This window comes from Gymnoscopelus microlampas, assembly GCF_963454915.1.
Source record: "Gymnoscopelus microlampas genome assembly, chromosome: 6".
NCBI classification, from domain to species: Eukaryota; Metazoa; Chordata; class Actinopteri; order Myctophiformes; family Myctophidae; genus Gymnoscopelus; species Gymnoscopelus microlampas.
Genome location: NC_139943.1, coordinates 14,825,249 through 14,841,973, shown reverse-complemented (window position 1 = coordinate 14,841,973; position 16,725 = coordinate 14,825,249). Strand labels below are relative to the sequence as shown.

Below are 16,725 nucleotides of genomic sequence, written 5' to 3'. Positions count from 1 at the left end.
GAGGATAATGACCCGGGAAAAGGGCTCAACTGATCTGGAGTGAAGTTACCTGGTCTTTGTTTGTGTGCCGGGTATTAGCATCACAGAGAACAGCGATTATCATCCGCGCCTCCCTCCCTTTCTCTTCACCCATATCTGATCATTCCTCACCAGCAGGCCTTGACGTTCCTGGGAGCCTTTGGCTGTTAAAACCACTTAACCACATGAACCCCCGCATCTCTATTCTGTGAATGACAAAATAGGCAGATAATCTGAGAATGTGACACATTCCCAAAGATTTTGCTTGTAGATGGGCTATTTTCGGTGGGAGAAAAAGGAGGGGACCAAATACATAGCCCTGAAAGACCCCGGACAACAAAGTATACACTATATAAGTGCCCAATATACTTTGTCATACGACGAACAGCAAAAATAGCCAATCTACAAGTTCACCATGCGTTGCAAGCTTGCAGGCCTTCTATTATCGAAAGAAATTTTACATTTTTGAAATTCTTTTAAATTTGAGGCCGAAAAAATCACAATTTGTGACATGCCAAAAATAGGGACTCCATGGTCAAAGTTGTCAATAGAAACAACAGGCCTCTGATCATCCTCCACACCAGCAAGCCTCATCTTTCCCGAAGGCCTTTTATTGGCTGTCAACAGGAGCAACAGGCCACACCGCTTATCTGAGGCCGGGTGGCAGGACAAGCTGGGTTATCAAGAGTATCAGTACCCATATCTAACAGCAAACACAAGAACTACTCTGTAGCTTTTACAGGACTCACACAGTCAGGGACTATGCAAAATATTCATCCACTGAAAGTCTGCGTTTCACCACAGGGCTCTAAGTTAGTGAATTGCGCTTGGGAAACCAGGATGTACATTTGCAAAGGCCTGAGTGGTGAGAATGTTTGAATTTCAGGAGAGAAATAATATTGTTATTAAGAGAGACCGCAATCATTTCTGGTCTACGTGAGCATGTATCCACTCAGATTAATTGGTTACAAAAATATTTTGAGTCAGGGTTTCCAATCATATTCTACTAATAAACAAGCCACAAATGGGACTTTGAATCTTTTTTATGTAACTGGTAAGCTCATAATTACCAAGTAATTATTTCAGAGCATCTCTAATATGCCTAGCTATGCTATTACAGAAATAGCCTAGTACTTTGGATGGAGACTTATGAAGTGAATAACAGACACACAATCTGAATGCTTTAAAGACATATGTGCTGAGTGTGAGGGTAAAATAGGCAGTATTTGTCCATCACCTGTTTCTTTCAGACATTAAAAGGAGTAAATGATCCAGACATTTTAAGTGAGTAATAAGGCAGTACTGTATGACTCAATCAAACAGGTTCATATCCAGCTGGCCCCGCGACGACTGCTGGGTGACTTTAGCAAAGGGGACACTTCCAGTTAAAGACTGAAGGAGTTTCGGGGTGTGGAGGCTGCTCAATTTTTCTACATAGCGCCAGCATTTGTTGTCTAGGGCAACTGTATTCATGGTATAGAATTAAAAGCTGGTGCCAGATTCCTTGTGTTAACAGTAGCGAAAGAGAAATAGTTTGTATTCATGGCTCTCTATGTATAGACAGGAGTGGTGGTGACTGTGATATAGTCACATAGCAGCTGCTCCCCAGGGAGAGGTGACATATTAACCTTCAGCCAGCTGTCCATGGCCTGCTGCTTCAGCATGAACCCAGAACATACTCACACACGCACAAACTATTTACACTGATCATAATTTATTCTTCACACATATTAAAGTAAAAAATAACTCAGTCTAGCACTTACAGAATGTAGGTGCATTATTGCCCTTACTCTTATACTTTCAATTAATCAATTTATACTTCATCGCATGACTGCCGCGACTCGCTTGCTGATCTTGTTGTCGGCAAGCAACACCGTCGTTCTATGGTGTATCATCTAGGCATTGTTCTTCTTTCCTATACTTGTCCTGTGTTTCAATCTCACTGCTATAGCTGCTATAACACCAGAATTTCCATAAATGTAAACATCTCAACTTGACTCAACTAACTTCACTTCAGATAGTAGTACCCCCCCCCCGCCCCCCGCCCCCCCACGTAGCTGGTCGTCATAGCGACGTCCAAACTCCTGCATAGGAGCGTACTAAATAATGCTTCATTTAAACGCTAGTGCTGTCTGTAAATTATCTCTCTTTATGTATAGTCAAAAAAACAAACAACAAACAAAAAAACATCTTTTTGTAAATTTTAGATGAAAAATAAGCCAAAACAGTATGGATGACTATTCTAAAAGTTAGTTAACGGTATGAGGGGCCTTCCATGTATGGGGAACCCATTTTGACCCAATACGCTAGGTGACAATATGTGTCTCCGGCTACTTAGTAGTAGTGAGCCGTGTTTTGTCACCTTTTGGCATCTCCTCAGCTAACTTGGAACATCGAAGGAGATACCAAAGAAGTACCAAGTGTCAGGTACTTTTGCCTAAAAGGAATGCCAAAAAAGGCGAGTAGAGACGAGTCGAGCCAGGTGCCATGCAATGGAAAAGTGACTTTATATAGGTAAGCCTCTCACTGAGTGTGGTACAATCCTGTGCATGTGTCTATGTTTGTTCTATGGCAGTCTCACACAAAAAACTAATCTATTCTTAAGTATGCTTACACGTACACACACACACACACACACACACACACACACACACACACACTCTCTCACTCAAATACATACCCAACCATAATATGATCTGCACTGGCCCTCATGGGGATCACTGCCGTGTGGCTACAGCTGTTTCACGGCGTGTCATGTTTCCCTGCTACCACCATCCCCAAGGTCCTCACCAAGGGAACCATCCCACGTCAAACCAGCACACACCAACAGACACTACCACGGTACCAGTACCACCAACGATCTCCTCACTCCTTACCAGGTACCACGGCACCTCAAGCTGCTTACTGTATTTCCTCAAGCAATGTCACATCAAGCAAGCAAGGTTGTGTAAGTTGCTGTAACTTCCACACAGGAAATGAGAGAAAGTCACCTCGCCTCCCAACCACTCGACCGCGACTCACCCTGCTATAAACGGCGCAAGATAAGTTTACAGGCTAATTGTACATCTCGCTAGCCAGGGCCCTGAATTAACCCAGTAAGATTGTGGCCATTATAACATGACAACATCAATGATGTTGTCAGTGAGCCACCATGAGCTACAGGCTACATTCACAAACTAAAGTGAATTTCATACACACTCTTCTTCTTTCTCCTCCTCAGTAATACTGTACAACACTACATCCCAACCAATATATCAGCCATTATTTTACTTTTTTTGATTACCTCACTATCTGCAATTATGCAGTCGACATGTCCCAATCATTTTAGGCGAAAATGTTTCAAAAACAGCAACGTATACGGCTCACAACATGTTGCATTGCCATGTGTTTTGAGCTTGTAGATTGGCAATTCCTTATAGCTATTTATAGTTTATCCGTTTTTTTAAAATGGACTAGAAAATCTTTTGGACAAAATGTTGGTCAAAACAGTAGTGGTCTAGGACTCTCCCAAAGTGGGATGGGCATCGATGATCGGACCCAAAATCTGGCATCGTCGGGCTCTACTAAACACTTTTCCAGAACAATGTATATTTTCTAGACCTAAAACACACACACACACACACACACACACACACACACACACACACACTTTAACTCCAGTCACTTTGCAGACAGCAGGGGGACAGGAATTCCATGAAGGCTGCCTCTTGAGATTCCTTGAAACTGCAAATACCAGCAGCACTCCTCAAAACATGCTCCACATCGTCCCACAGGGGGGTTGATTACAGTGGATTAAATGGCCTCATTCTCAAGGATGATGTATCATGAGCTTGGCACTGCTTGCCATGTTTTGAATAATGGGAACAGGAAATAAGGGAAACATCTTAAAAATGGGTCAGTAAAATCTTGGGCAGGTTATCAGCCATGCAAGTTGATACATGCACAGCACAAGCCCCTTCTTTTCAAACAGTTTTGACAATCTGAAAATTATGTTGTAGTCTTATACATAAAAAGCAATCAGTCACTTTAACTTGTGACTGATTGTTTCTGCTGAAACTCGACCATCATCTATCTATCCAGTGGTTTTCAAAGGGGTTACAGAACGCCCAGGCCCCAGGGTTCCTTGGAGGGTGGCGTGGGCTGTCACCATTTTCCAATCACTTCAAATTATTCAATGAGTGACTATTCTAACCATACGTTAGAATAACGTATGGTTAGAACAGTGTTTTAATACCGCCCCATGATTGCATTCATCATGGTCATGGACAGGACAACAACAACATTTAAACAATTTAATATGTTATTTATTTAAACCAAACATATTTTCATATAATAAGGGTCTACCCTATGGCATAATGAAAGTGCAGGTCCATAAGATGAAAAAGTTTGAATAAACCCTGCTCTATGTTGTTGACATTTAAATTAGAGCAAATCAGCTTGCAGGCGGTTGGTGTTTAGCGACATGTTTATTTATAAACAGGAACCATTCTTTGGCAAGCGGGACAAGAAGCCCAAAGTGAATACCAACCAACCAAGCACACACTCTCACACACAGGCACGCACACGAATGCCTGCATTCACGCACGGTGCGCGGTGTGGAGTAAACATTGCTACATTGTTACCCCATTTTGTGACAATGCAGCGGCGATAACAATGTTAGTTCTGTCAACGAACGGTGCTACAACTAGTAGCCGGCAGTGTTCAGTGTTGCCATGTCCACTTGGTATAAGCGACTTTGGGCTTGTTTTTCTGTAAAGTTGCTTACAATATTGGTAGTTGCGGGCTTTTTTGGCTTGTTTCTAAAGTGTAGTTTTTTTTTATTTTTGGGCTTGCTGTGTAATGTTGTTTAAACCAGTGGTTCTTAAACATTTTCATGTCAAGGACCCCCACATTAATATGTAATTGTCCACAGACCACCATCTGAAAATATTTTATACCAGGGACCACCATACAAGATTTGTGGTTAAAATTTAGTTTTTTATCATTCCACATTTTTTTCAATATTTCTTGGGGGAAAACAGCAGCTCTACAAGCTCACAACGCATTGCATTGCAACGCGTTGTGAGCTTGTATTTTGCATATAGGTTTAAAGTGCTCAAGATGTGGCCTATAGTTGCTTCTTTTGGGCTCGTTCCTAGACCTTGTTGCTTATTTCCCCCACAAAACCTGGCAACACTGGTGCTCTGCCTCTGCTCCACCGTCCACTTTGTTTTTCTGCTGTAATGTTAAAGCACCGACACAAATTCTAGATCATTTCTAGCTCTGGTCCATAGCGTTAGAAGGAGTTCTCCTTAACTTTCTATTCGTTGCCCGCACAACCGCGGGAGCGCAGCATCTCATCTGTAGTAAAAATTTAAAATACACTTTTGCTACTCACCAAAACAAAGACGGTTTTAAGATGTTGAAAGGCTACTTTCCTTAGTGGGAACACCCAGAGCCCCCCACCTCACGTCTAAAATACACTTTTTGACCATAAAAGAAAATATTTCACCGGAAGGAAAAAAATGTGTCAATAGAAAAAATCCATTGACCGGACCTGTAGGGGGCGCAGTGGAGTAACTTAAAAACATGTTTCCTTCGGGTGAATTATTTTCTTTTCTGGACAAAAAGTGTATTTTAGACGTGAGGTGGGGGCCTCCGAGTGTTCCCACTAGGGAAAGTAAGACTTTCAACACCATAAACCCGTCTTTGTTTTGGTGAGTAGCGAAAGTGTATCTTTTATTTTTTACTACAGACGAGAGGCTGCGCTACCGGGGGTGTGCGGGCAACAGCTCAAGAGTAACATAGCGCTATAAGGAGAACTCCTTCTAATGCGCTGGGCCACTGGCTCGATCATTTCCCACTCACCAGAAACGGTGTACGTTGTTCCGACCCGAGGGATCCCCGACCTCGGAGCCTCTCTTCAGGCCGGATGCCGACGTCTTTAAATTCCACCGACCGTGGAGGAGAGAAAAAAAGGAATGCTTTGTTGTTTTTCGATGTGTTTAGTTTCTTCTTGCCTCGGTCGTTGTTGTCGCCTATAATATCCGCGGGTACGTGGCGCCCAACATGACTATTCGTCACCTATAAGTTACACTCCAGACGATGACAAACCAGTGGCGTTAAGCTTTTAGAGGAGAAACATACTCAACGTGACAGACGATGGTGAGGATTGATGATCGTTGTGGTGGGACGAGCTGTTGTGTGTCCTACTGCTGCCACCACACAGTGTTGCCAGGTTTTGTGAGAGAAACAAGCAACCAGGTCTAGGAAAACAAGCCCAAAAGAAGAAACTAGGCCACATGAGTACTTTTACACCGATATGCATCCGCTATTTTCAAAAACTATTGAAATAAAATATGGAATATTTAGATTTTTTTCTAACAACACAAATCTCCCTGGGCACAAAACCCTTTCATGAAAATATTTGAGAACCACTGGTTTAAATAATTATTAAAAAAACATGTGGAAGCAAGCCTAAATAAGCAAGTACACGTTAGAAACCAGTCCCCCCCCAAAAAACGCAACCCGCAACTACCATAATATTTACAAGCAACTTTACAGAAGAACAAGCCCAAAGTCGCTTATAATAAGCGGACATGGCAACACTGACCACCACACCGCCGTGTCATCGAAAAATACATTCAGACTGTTCCGACTATAGGGCGGTTAGTGGGGAAACAGCGCCACCCCTGGTCCGTTATGAGGATAAAATATGATCAAATGTCGCCCCACAGTGGTTTCTTCTGGAGGTTATTATGTTGCTGTCTTTGAGCTATATTTCCAAAACACACATAACAACCGGTTGCAATTGCAAACCCCAAAATAATGTTGCACAAAACCCTGCAATAAGTACGTTTAAACACGTTTTTCATCTAGTCTTTGGTCGTCATTACGCATGTTGTTAGTTTCTGGGTTTTCTTATAAAACGGTACCAGCAAAAAAATATAACCTACTCATGAATATTCACAAACTGTCCCTCCAATTTATTTTCACTCACTCATTGAGCTACAATCCCAACATCCTGGAGAGCTCTCTCTCTCTCTCTCTCTCTCTCTCTCTCTCTCTCTCTCTCTCTCTCTCTCTCTCTCTCTCTCTCTCTCTCTCTCTCTCTCTCTCTCTCTACAACAGTTTTACACATTCAGTCTTTTCTGGGGCCTGTCCATTCAGGTGGGGAGAAATGACTTGAGCAAACAGAGAGGTGCATACTTTCCAGCAGGAGTTCTGCTGAGCAGAGAGAGTAGCCTTGTTCAGCGGCTCATTTCCAGTTGCATCTGGAAGGAGACTTACTTTGGCAAGCAGCACTGTCTGACTTTGTGCTTTCAATTGCTTTCTGTCACACCGATCCAGGACATACATTATGTCTGATAGGCCTTGGTATGAAATACACATTTGCCTGAGGAACAATCTACACCTGGGGCGTGTGAATTTTCCTTCCCATGCAGAGATCCCAGTTACCCCACCACCCCCTAAACAACAAAACATGTTCTCATAGGTCTATGTGAGTGTTGTAATCAAGTCATTTAACCACTAATACCCTATATATTGACCGGGGTCCCGGGTCCCCCAGGGCCCAGGGCTCTATCCTTCTTGGCCCGCTCCTTTTTTCCTACACCAAATCCTTACCCAGAAAATAGCCGATCTACAAGCTCACAATGCGTTTTCATCTCGCATGTTAACCTATTATGACATGCCCAGAATGGGGACACCAGGATTCAAGTGGTTAAATAAAGTCTACAGCACTAATAGTGCAAGTCACCCAATTGACAGTCCAAATTCTTTGTGAATAACTTGTGCGTGACTGGTGAAACCAATTCTGAAAGTGAATTATAGCACTAGTCCACACAATACTTTGAGTATACCGTATAATAGCTGCATTTTTGTGTGCCAATTCTTCTCCTTTTTTCCCCCAATTTAGTTGTTATGCCAATTCCCTGATTTCCCCCACACTTGTAATCTTGTCAATGCTGTTCCCTATTGGTTGGTCCCAGGGATGGTATTGAAATCACATGCCTCATGGAATTATATGCGTATTTGTATTATTAATTAATTTATAAAACTTGTACTCTAACAGTTAAAAAGTCCAAGTTCAAGTCCAAATGAAACAACCTCTATGTCTGAGTCCTGTCCAAATTCACAAATCCAATTCAAACCACAAGTCACAGGTTACTGTGACTGAAGTCAGCTTTGAGTCCACGTTGAGTGCTTCAAACCTGGTATGATATGATATCTGAACAGGGGTGAATACTACATATTTCCACATATGGAGTTGGAGACCATCTAAGAAGCATTAGGTATTCAGCCATATGAAATGCAGCCAAAACTGACTGAGGAAACACAGGGAAATCCAATTAAAAAAAGATCATCATGCAAACACAGGCTACAGTTTTCCTTTTAATGAAGTACAATCCCTTCACTTTGACGCGGTACTCATTTATTCTTGTTTGTGTGTGCAGTGTCCACCTTATCAGGTCTGTTATGCACCTCCCTCTTTTGGCCAATAATCCATAGATTCTAGCTGATGCCCTTCCTCCAAGCCCCCCACCCCCCTGGGATACGCTCTGCCAAAACATCTCAGTCACCTTTTGCTCTACCCCTCTCTCATTTCCCTCAACAGCTCAACAGAGACAGAACCAAACATGTCCTGGACACATGCAGCCCTACTCGCTGTCCTCCTCGCACTGTCCTGTGAGTCTAATGCAAGGGACTGTGGGATTTGGGGGCAATTCACCTTTCAGGAGCGTGGATAGGTATTTGAGGAATATGTTGCATGTGCATGTGTTTGTGTTTGTGTTTGTGTTTGTGTGTGTGTGTGTGTGTGTGTGTGTGTGTGTGTGTGTGTGTGTGTGTGTGTGTGTGTGTGTGTGTGTGTGTGTGTGTGTGTGTGTGTGTGTGTGCGTGCGCGTGCGTGTGCGTGTGCGTGTGTGTGTGGATAAATAGGGAAATGGTACAGGCTGTGTTTCTGTGTTAGTGTTCCAAGTTTTAAGTATTTCTCGGAGAACAAAGCATTGGAGTGCATTCTATTTCACACTGACTTCTCCTCTGACGCAGTGTCTCAAGAGACGGATGCTGCAGCTGTCCCTGATGGTAAGGACACAGCTAAGGCTACGGACTCCCGAGGTGAGGATAAAGTTCTGTTCCCATCCCTACATCTGAAATAAAAACATCCACTCTCCATCCATCATCTCATGAGCTAAACCTCCCTCTGTTTCCATCACAGGCTCGCTAAACAGGATCTTCATGCAGGAGGCTGACGCCTCAGACTTCTTCAGACGCCGCACCAGAAGGGGTGCGAAGTCTCAAGATGAGATTGACGGTGAGGTTTTTGTGGTTGTTTGGACTGGGGTTCGGTCAGCCGAGGTGGAGTGTGTGTATGTGGTAATGACTACATCAGCACTTTGTCAAACTGGTGGGTAGTTTATTTGGAGTTTAATCTCTAGTTTTTACTGCTGTGCTATTACTAAGGTCATTCTGTTTTTATCATAATTGGAGGTGATTCAAGTAGCTAGTGCTTGACTGAATGGACAGTAGGGAACATTTTATGGCTGGCTGGAGCTTGTATTGACTGTGATGAAGGCAGCAGCCAGAAGCTATTTGTTATTTGTGGCCTGGACACCTCAGGTAGTGGTGTGCCTTGCCAGACCTCCCCCAAGCAGATGGAGTCATACAGCATACTGGCTAGTATGCTGGAAGTTGGATCAGGAGCCACAGGCCAACATGGAGCACACACACACATAGCCACATCTACTACAGCTCGGTTTAGTTGTGGAAAGAGTTTCTTTTGCTTTTTTTAAATACTGTATATGTATACTGGAACATGTTGAGAAAATTCACATATTGCCTGATGTTTGCAGTTCCCATACAAGTGCAATGCAACGTCACTGACTGTTCTGTTGACAGCAAGGTGAGACAGGATGCCAAGAGAGCTGTTTTGAATTGCAGTTATGTAACACTGTACTGTGGGCCTTTGTGTAAGAATTGCTGAGGGCTGCTAAAGGTACGAGTAACAGATAAAAAACTAAGAGAGAATGGAGAACAGACAAAAAGAGATGGAAGACAGCGATGGAGTTAGGGAGAGTGGTTGGGAGCTGAATGTGGAATGTGCCATCACACAGGCATACAGAGCAGGGAGGGGGATCAGAGATAAACAAGGGGAAAGTGGTTTAACAAGTGGCTTACCTTTAAATGCAACTCCAGTTATATTGGCACACTGCATGAACATCAACCTCACAGATATGAGAACTTTGCACAAGAAGTGATGTGTACTCTATAAAGGATAATTCATTTATGAATTAAATTTAAATGTTTCCAAAGAACTCAATCTCTATTCATTTGTATTCTGGACATAAGAAGCCCTTTAAAAGTCAAACCTTGTCACGGAACGGTCGTCCCTAAACCTACACCCCCCCATTGCTTTCTCGGAACGCTCGCCACCAGAAATTATTCCTTAGGGAATAAGGGTTAGGCATAGTTTTACTGAGGTTAAGGTTAGGAATAAGGTTAGGGTTAGGAATAGTTTTACTGAGGTTAAGTTTAGGAATAAGGTTAGGTTTAGGCATAGTTTTACTGCGGTTAAGTTTAGGAATACCTGGTGCCGACCGTTCCAAGGCAGCCGGATTTGACTGGGGCAAGTAGGGTTGGGGGCGACTGTTCTTATAGGCCTATTCGTCACAAGGCATCAGCAAACAAAGCTGTAAATGTCATATTTCAGCACTTGGTAATTTACAACTGGGCGACTCAAATTCCCTAAAGTTAATTCCGGGAGAGTGTAGCTCATCACATGTGCAGGCCTGTGTTGTCTCTCAAAGTAGCTAGGGGTCAGAGGTCATGACCTGACTTGGGCCATTCCAAACATTGTGAGGCCTCATGTTATTACTGCTGCATAAACCTCCATGATTGAGATACTGAGCTGCATGTATATGATGTATAACTACTGAGGTCCTTTTGGTTTCATTTGTACATTCTGAGAGTGGGCAGCCTTGGCTGAGTGGGTAGAGAGGCTGTCTGTGCAATGTCTGTGGGCCTGTCTGTGATAAAGTGTCCATGAGCAAGACACTTTCCGCCTCTTTGCGTTTCCACTTTTTGCTATTACTTCAACAGATACAGATTTTGAACATAACTCACTTAAATCGGTACACATTACCTCCAGAATAATTTGATCATGTACATTACATTACATTACAGTCATTTAGCTTTTATCCAAAGTGACTTACAATAAGTGCATTCTCTTCTAAAACAAGCAGCTAAGAGTATACCTAGCACTAAGGTAAAATATATCAGCTACCTACTTTCTAGATGAGACAAATAGGAAAATCAAATGAGCAAGATCCAATAAAACAATAAAACAAGAGTTCGTACAACTAGTTAACAACAAGAAGCAATGCGAAGAGGAAGTGTAGTGTTTCCTGAAGAGGTGGGTTTTCAGCCTGCGGCGAAAGATGGGCAGTGACTCTGCTGTCCTGACATCAGTGGGGAGTTCATTCCACCACTGTGCGGCCAGAACAGAAAAAAGCAGTGACCGCGTAGATCGGCCAGAAGGACCACTGAGCGACAAGGCAACCAGTCAGGGTTTTAAACTGGATGCGAGCCGCTACGGGGAGCCAGTGTAGAGAACGGAGAAGGATAGTTGTGTGGGAGAATCATGTAATTGCCAATGATTGTCTTGTATGCCTGAGGGGCCTGTTTTACAAAAGAAATGCCACAAATAATAATCAACACAGTGTCCGATCTACATTGAGAGGCACCTACAGTAAACGCATAGCCAAAAGTAGTTTTACTTCCACCCAAATGTCGCTGTTTGTGGCAGAAACTTTTGTTTTCTTCACAACTTAGAAATTACAGGTATGGACTATGATGGTCATAGTCCATACCTGTAATTGCTTTACACCATGCCTGTATTTGCATTCACAAAATTCACATTTAAAAAAAGAAAAAAAATCATATATTATCATGACATGAACGCAACATTTAGTCATCCACAAATTGGAATCGCATGTTGAGGGGCCTCCAAAGCACTTACATTTCTGCCCATTGGGGTCACCACAAACGTGAATCTGTCGTACAAACTCGATTTCCCCCTGCAGCTTACTTGTGTCCTGACAGACACAGCCCTGGGTAGGTAACCTAACCTGGCAGAGATCTGCACTCCAAGGAGCACACTTTTCTAGTAATAATTTTGGTATAAATGTATAGCTTCTTTATGTCACTATATATGTCTCTTTCCTCTTTCCTCCAGCTGAGCAGAAGCAGGTTCTGCTCGCAGATAAGCGAAAGAGGGAATACCACGAGGAGCAGAGGAACGAGTTTGAGAACTATGCTGAGGAGGAAAATGACGGTAGGTCACAACTGGTTCTCAGTGTGGGGTCCGGGGACATACATTTAATAAGAGAAATGCTGATCTCTCCTCACTGATAGACCAGGCAGGTAATTTTTTTTGTACAGTAGGCATTGGTGTGTTTTTCTTAACTACCACCAGTGATGAACCTTAAAGCTGCACTATTTAACTTTCCTTTGATTTATACCTGATGATCAAGATTCAATTTATACCCAAAGGGGATAAATTGAATCTTGACCATCAGGTATTAATTTGTGTCAGATCCTGTGTCTAGGTGAGATATGACCTTTGACACGATCTAAATAGATGAGCAGGGAGACAAAATACAATCACCCCAATTTAAAGTTGTATTGTATTAACATACTCTACCATATGGATTGGACAAAATTACATTTATTCATTCAAAATACAGAATAATAAACTGCATCCAGAGGTTTGAGAGTGCGAATCACTACATCTGGCGTAGTCGGCAGGACTTGGAGGAGGTTCTTGTCTTGTGTAAGGGACATGAAAATACTTGCCTCGTTGAGCGTATATCATGAACGCCGACAGTGTAGTGTGGTAGTGTGAAGCACAAGGAAATGCTCACAAAAACTGAGGGGGTAGATGTAGTGCCCCAGACAAGACCCGGCCACAACAACTCTGCCAATCGGGTTCAGCTCTATTGGCACGGTATGGTTGTGCATCGGTTTGCCGAGTGGGAGACTGAGGTTCGATCACAGCTCGGCGCGAATCACTACACGTGATTTATTTCTGAAGAGAAAAGCCAATTTCTGTCTCAGCTGTGATAAAAGCATGTCAATATGGACTTTAGGCACCTAAAATATTTATAATATTGCACTCTCTCTATTATATGAAACTGGGGGTCCTCAAAATTAAAAAGGTTGATAATCACTGCAGCGGGTAAACACCAGCCACAACGGGTGCAGAGACCACAGAGCTTGGCAGAATGAGGTAATTGATGTTTTAACCTCGTTCATCGTCACACCACTGAACTCTATACCCATACAGAGCAAGACGAGAGGACCAGAGAGAGCACCGAACAGTGGAGGCAGTTTCATTATGACGGAATGCATCCTCCCCACGAGTACAACAGGCAATCAATCTGAGATCAGCCCTGTTGCCTCCCCACCGAGAGACGTCACGCCATGAACAACAGAGGATGAGAATGACTTGCTTCGCAACTGGTTTCAGACTGGAACCTGGCTGCACTGTACAATGCCATGTGTTGATTTAACTCAGAGGGTCTACAAATCGAACCAAATGGACCCATTTGTACACTCTCAGAGTTGAATGAGTACTTTAGTGTGTGAATTCTGTGTTGATCGTGAAATCAGACCCAAGAAAATATGAGAAAACCCAATATTTTTGTTACATCGCATAACTTTTCAGCCCAGGCCACCTCTGGTTGAGAAACAGTGCCTTAAAGGATTTACCTCTACTTGTAATATGTAATATTATAATAATGCCTGCATTGTAGTGTTTTCTAGCAGGGTAGCAGTGTAGCAGTTTGAGCGTGGCAATGTTTTTTATATACTAACATTTTGTACATTTAATTAATAAGTTAGTTACTACAATATCTATTTAACCACTTAAACGTGTTGCTAGCTTGACGATCGGCTATTTTCAGAGAGAGCTTTCCCCACAATAACAGAAAACAGAAAATACACTAGTATAGAGCCCTGAGGGACTCCTCTCAACCATATGGGGTTTAAGTGGTTAAATCTATATACGTATATACACTGTATTTTTTTTATATGCATCCTATACAACAAACTGCTTGATATCTATCTACATGGCAAAGAATGTTTTGTTAATGGCTCAGATCCCAACAAGAATATCTGATTAACGAAAATAAATAAATAAATATATTTAACCAATGTATAGAAGTTTTCAGTGGAATTGTGTTGCTAGGCAACTACTTTTTTTTCCTTTCTTTTTTTCTGTCAGCTATTGATCTTAGCAAACACTGCAACTGGAAATACACTTGGGCCTATTTAGAATGTTGACGTTGTCAAGTTTGATGTTTCTATAATATTTATTCTTTACTGAGTTTTTACGGGCGTTCCCGATTTATACTTGATGATATGCCAGAGCATAAATTAACCAACTGAACACTAGCGTCCCTATTCTAGAAATATCATAATAGGCAACAGTCGTCAAAAATAGGTGAACATTTTCAGAAAATAGCCCATCTACAAGATCACAATACAATGCATTGTGAGCTTGTAGATTGGCTAATGTCGCCAAAGACATTTGGTGTAGAGGGAGAAACGGAGGGGACCAGGTATAGACCCCCGGGGGATACCTGTCAAAAAACTGGTTTAAATCAGTTGTTAAACGTTTTTCAGGCAAGAACCCTTAGTTGAGAGAGAGATGAAGCAGGGACCCCCACTACATATTGGATTCATGTTAAAGTGCCACTCCAAACAAAATCATGTTTTTTTAATTTTTAATGTGTTTTTTAAGCTCATGAAAATACTGGTGTTTTTTGGCACTTTGCCTTTCTCTAAAGTATGGATGTTTACCCCCAAAACTGGCCTTAAGACCGCCCTCTCTGCGAAAGCAGGTGTGGCACGTGACATGAAATTCAGGTACTGCGTTTAACAGGCCGAAGGCGTGGCAGAGACTATGTTTCGAATCGCACCATGTCCGTCCATCCGTCCGTCTGTGAACAGCAAATCTCCGGCACGGTTGGCTCGATTGCAGTGAGACTGTGCACACACTGCCTGGGCACATTTTACAGATTGGCCTGTAATAGCGCCAACAGGAGGCCGAGATTGCAAAAAAAAAAGTTTTACATTACTCCTACAGATTCTGTCCAAACATCATGAAAATTGGTACACAGTATCTCCATAGTCATGTGATTAAGGCGGATCTGTCCCATTTTGCACATGCCATCCTGAAAGGCTAAGATTAGCTTCCAAAGTTTGCAGGATTAGTCCGTTTTGAACAAAATGCCTCAAATCATGAATAAAGGGTACGATTTTGGTGAAATTTTGCACGCACATTTCCACTAGGCCGAGGAAGAAATGCCACTTGACTTTTTTCAAATCAGCCTCATGGTGGCGCTATAATAGGCCGATTTGTGTTTTTACCTATAACTGCATCAATCTGTGTGAAACCTTGCACACACACTCCCTAGAGGCCAAGGATAAACCTATGCCCTGCCTTTTCTAGCGACACCAGGAGGCCGACTTTTGTAAAAGATAGATACTTTATTGATCCCCGAAGGGTAGAAGCGGAGTTGGTACTAAGAAGTAAATAGAAGCACATGAAAAAATCTAGTCGGCAGGTCGCTTGCTCGCATGCGTGAGTGCGACACACTCGCTTCCCTCTGGAAACGACAGATTTATAGCTTTATAGCCTTCCAGATGTATGCTTGATGCTTCCTTGAACGGTGTCCAGAGCAAATACCGCCGATCTACAAGCTCACAATGCGTCGCAACCTCGACACATTGTGAACTTGTAGATCGGCTCAATGAACCGTGCAGTTTTCCTTCTAGATTCTACACATGTTATTTATCTAAATGTTTGCAGAGAAGAACTCAATCTTTATTCGACCACTGCCTACATTGTACCATTCTGGCAAAACTAGGTTGATATATTTACATTGCAATTCATTTATAACTTCCAATTATAATAAACATTCAAATGTATAACTTTTTTTTAACCCTGATAAGGCGTAATTCTAATAAGTCTAATATTGCCTCTTGCCATAGTGATACAGGTGTGTGAGGGAGGTGTGTTGTGTTGTGTTGTGTGTTGTGTTGTGTTTAGGTTTAGTTTTGGGTTTGTTGTTGGCATTTTCTTTCTTGGGGGTGGGGGGCATGGAGTCTCTGAATGTTGATTCCGGGGGCGTGGCAAATTAGCATATTAATGAGGGGTTATTTCTACAGGTGTCCTTGCATTATTAATGGTAACTGGAATTCTAAATGAGGGCAAAGACGGAGCTGAGTTTGAGGTGCTATAAAACTCCTTTATAGACATTTTTTGGGTGAGAAAAATACTTGACATGGACCATATTGATCAAACATTTATATTTCTGACCAAGTTTGGAGTGAACTGCAACTTTAAATGTGACATTGAACGACTTAAACCCTCAACAATTTGTAAACTTGACCCTAGGCTCGGTACTTGGTCAGCTCTTTTTTCCCTGTGCGCCAAACCTCTTCGCCGAAAATAGCCTATCTACAAGCTGCGTCGCAGACGCATTGAGCTTGTAGATCTGCTATTTTCGGCTAATGTTCCCCCAAGAATAGGGATGCGAGGGTTCAAGTGGTTAATGTAAAAAAATAAAAATAATCACACAATGATTTGACGGCCCCCCTGCAGTATCTCTGAGGACCCCCTAGGGGTCCCAGACCCCCTGTTGATGACCCCTGGTTTAAATG

At 42.5% G+C, this 16,725-nt stretch overlaps 2 protein-coding genes across 3 annotated transcripts in view; one reads left to right on the top strand and one right to left on the bottom strand.

Moving 5' to 3' along the window:
• LOC311048063 (cyclin-dependent kinase 17-like) overlaps positions 1-6,211 on the bottom strand; it is a 29,354-nt gene extending 23,143 nt beyond the window's left edge. Inside the window, exon 1 of one of the 2 annotated variants that reach the window (XM_084061083.1) lies at positions 5,866-6,211. Coding sequence is in view for 1 of the 2 variants with exons in the window: in XM_084061082.1 (XP_083917208.1) it covers positions 2,699-2,730 (32 nt within the window). In the remaining variant the exon portion in view is untranslated. Of the gene's footprint in view, positions 1-2,698; positions 2,858-5,865 lie in introns of those variants that run through there. The other variant, XM_084061082.1, reaches the window with a different exon arrangement.
• Positions 6,212-8,586: 2,375 nt separating this feature from the next.
• On the top strand, positions 8,587-14,185 carry ucmab (upper zone of growth plate and cartilage matrix associated b). The gene is made up of 5 exons (XM_084060022.1): positions 8,587-8,685; positions 9,049-9,117; positions 9,218-9,313; positions 12,233-12,331; positions 13,343-14,185. The coding sequence occupies exons 1-5, from the start codon at positions 8,637-8,639 to the stop codon at positions 13,438-13,440; spliced, it is 411 nt and encodes a 136-aa protein (XP_083916148.1). The 5' UTR covers positions 8,587-8,636; the 3' UTR covers positions 13,441-14,185.
• Positions 14,186-16,725: the final 2,540 nt, after the last annotated feature.

Bases quoted from the DNA above. Each gene is read 5' to 3' on its own strand.
- ucmab (XM_084060022.1), top strand. From the start codon at position 8,637: ATGTCCTGGACACATGCAGCCCTACTCGCTGTCCTCCTCGCACTGTCC. The intron at 8,686-9,048 runs GTGAGTCTAATG...CCTCTGACGCAG, and splicing joins TGTCCTCCTCGCACTGTCCT to TGTCTCAAGAGACGGATGCT. The intron at 9,118-9,217 runs GTGAGGATAAAG...TTTCCATCACAG, and splicing joins TAAGGCTACGGACTCCCGAG to GCTCGCTAAACAGGATCTTC.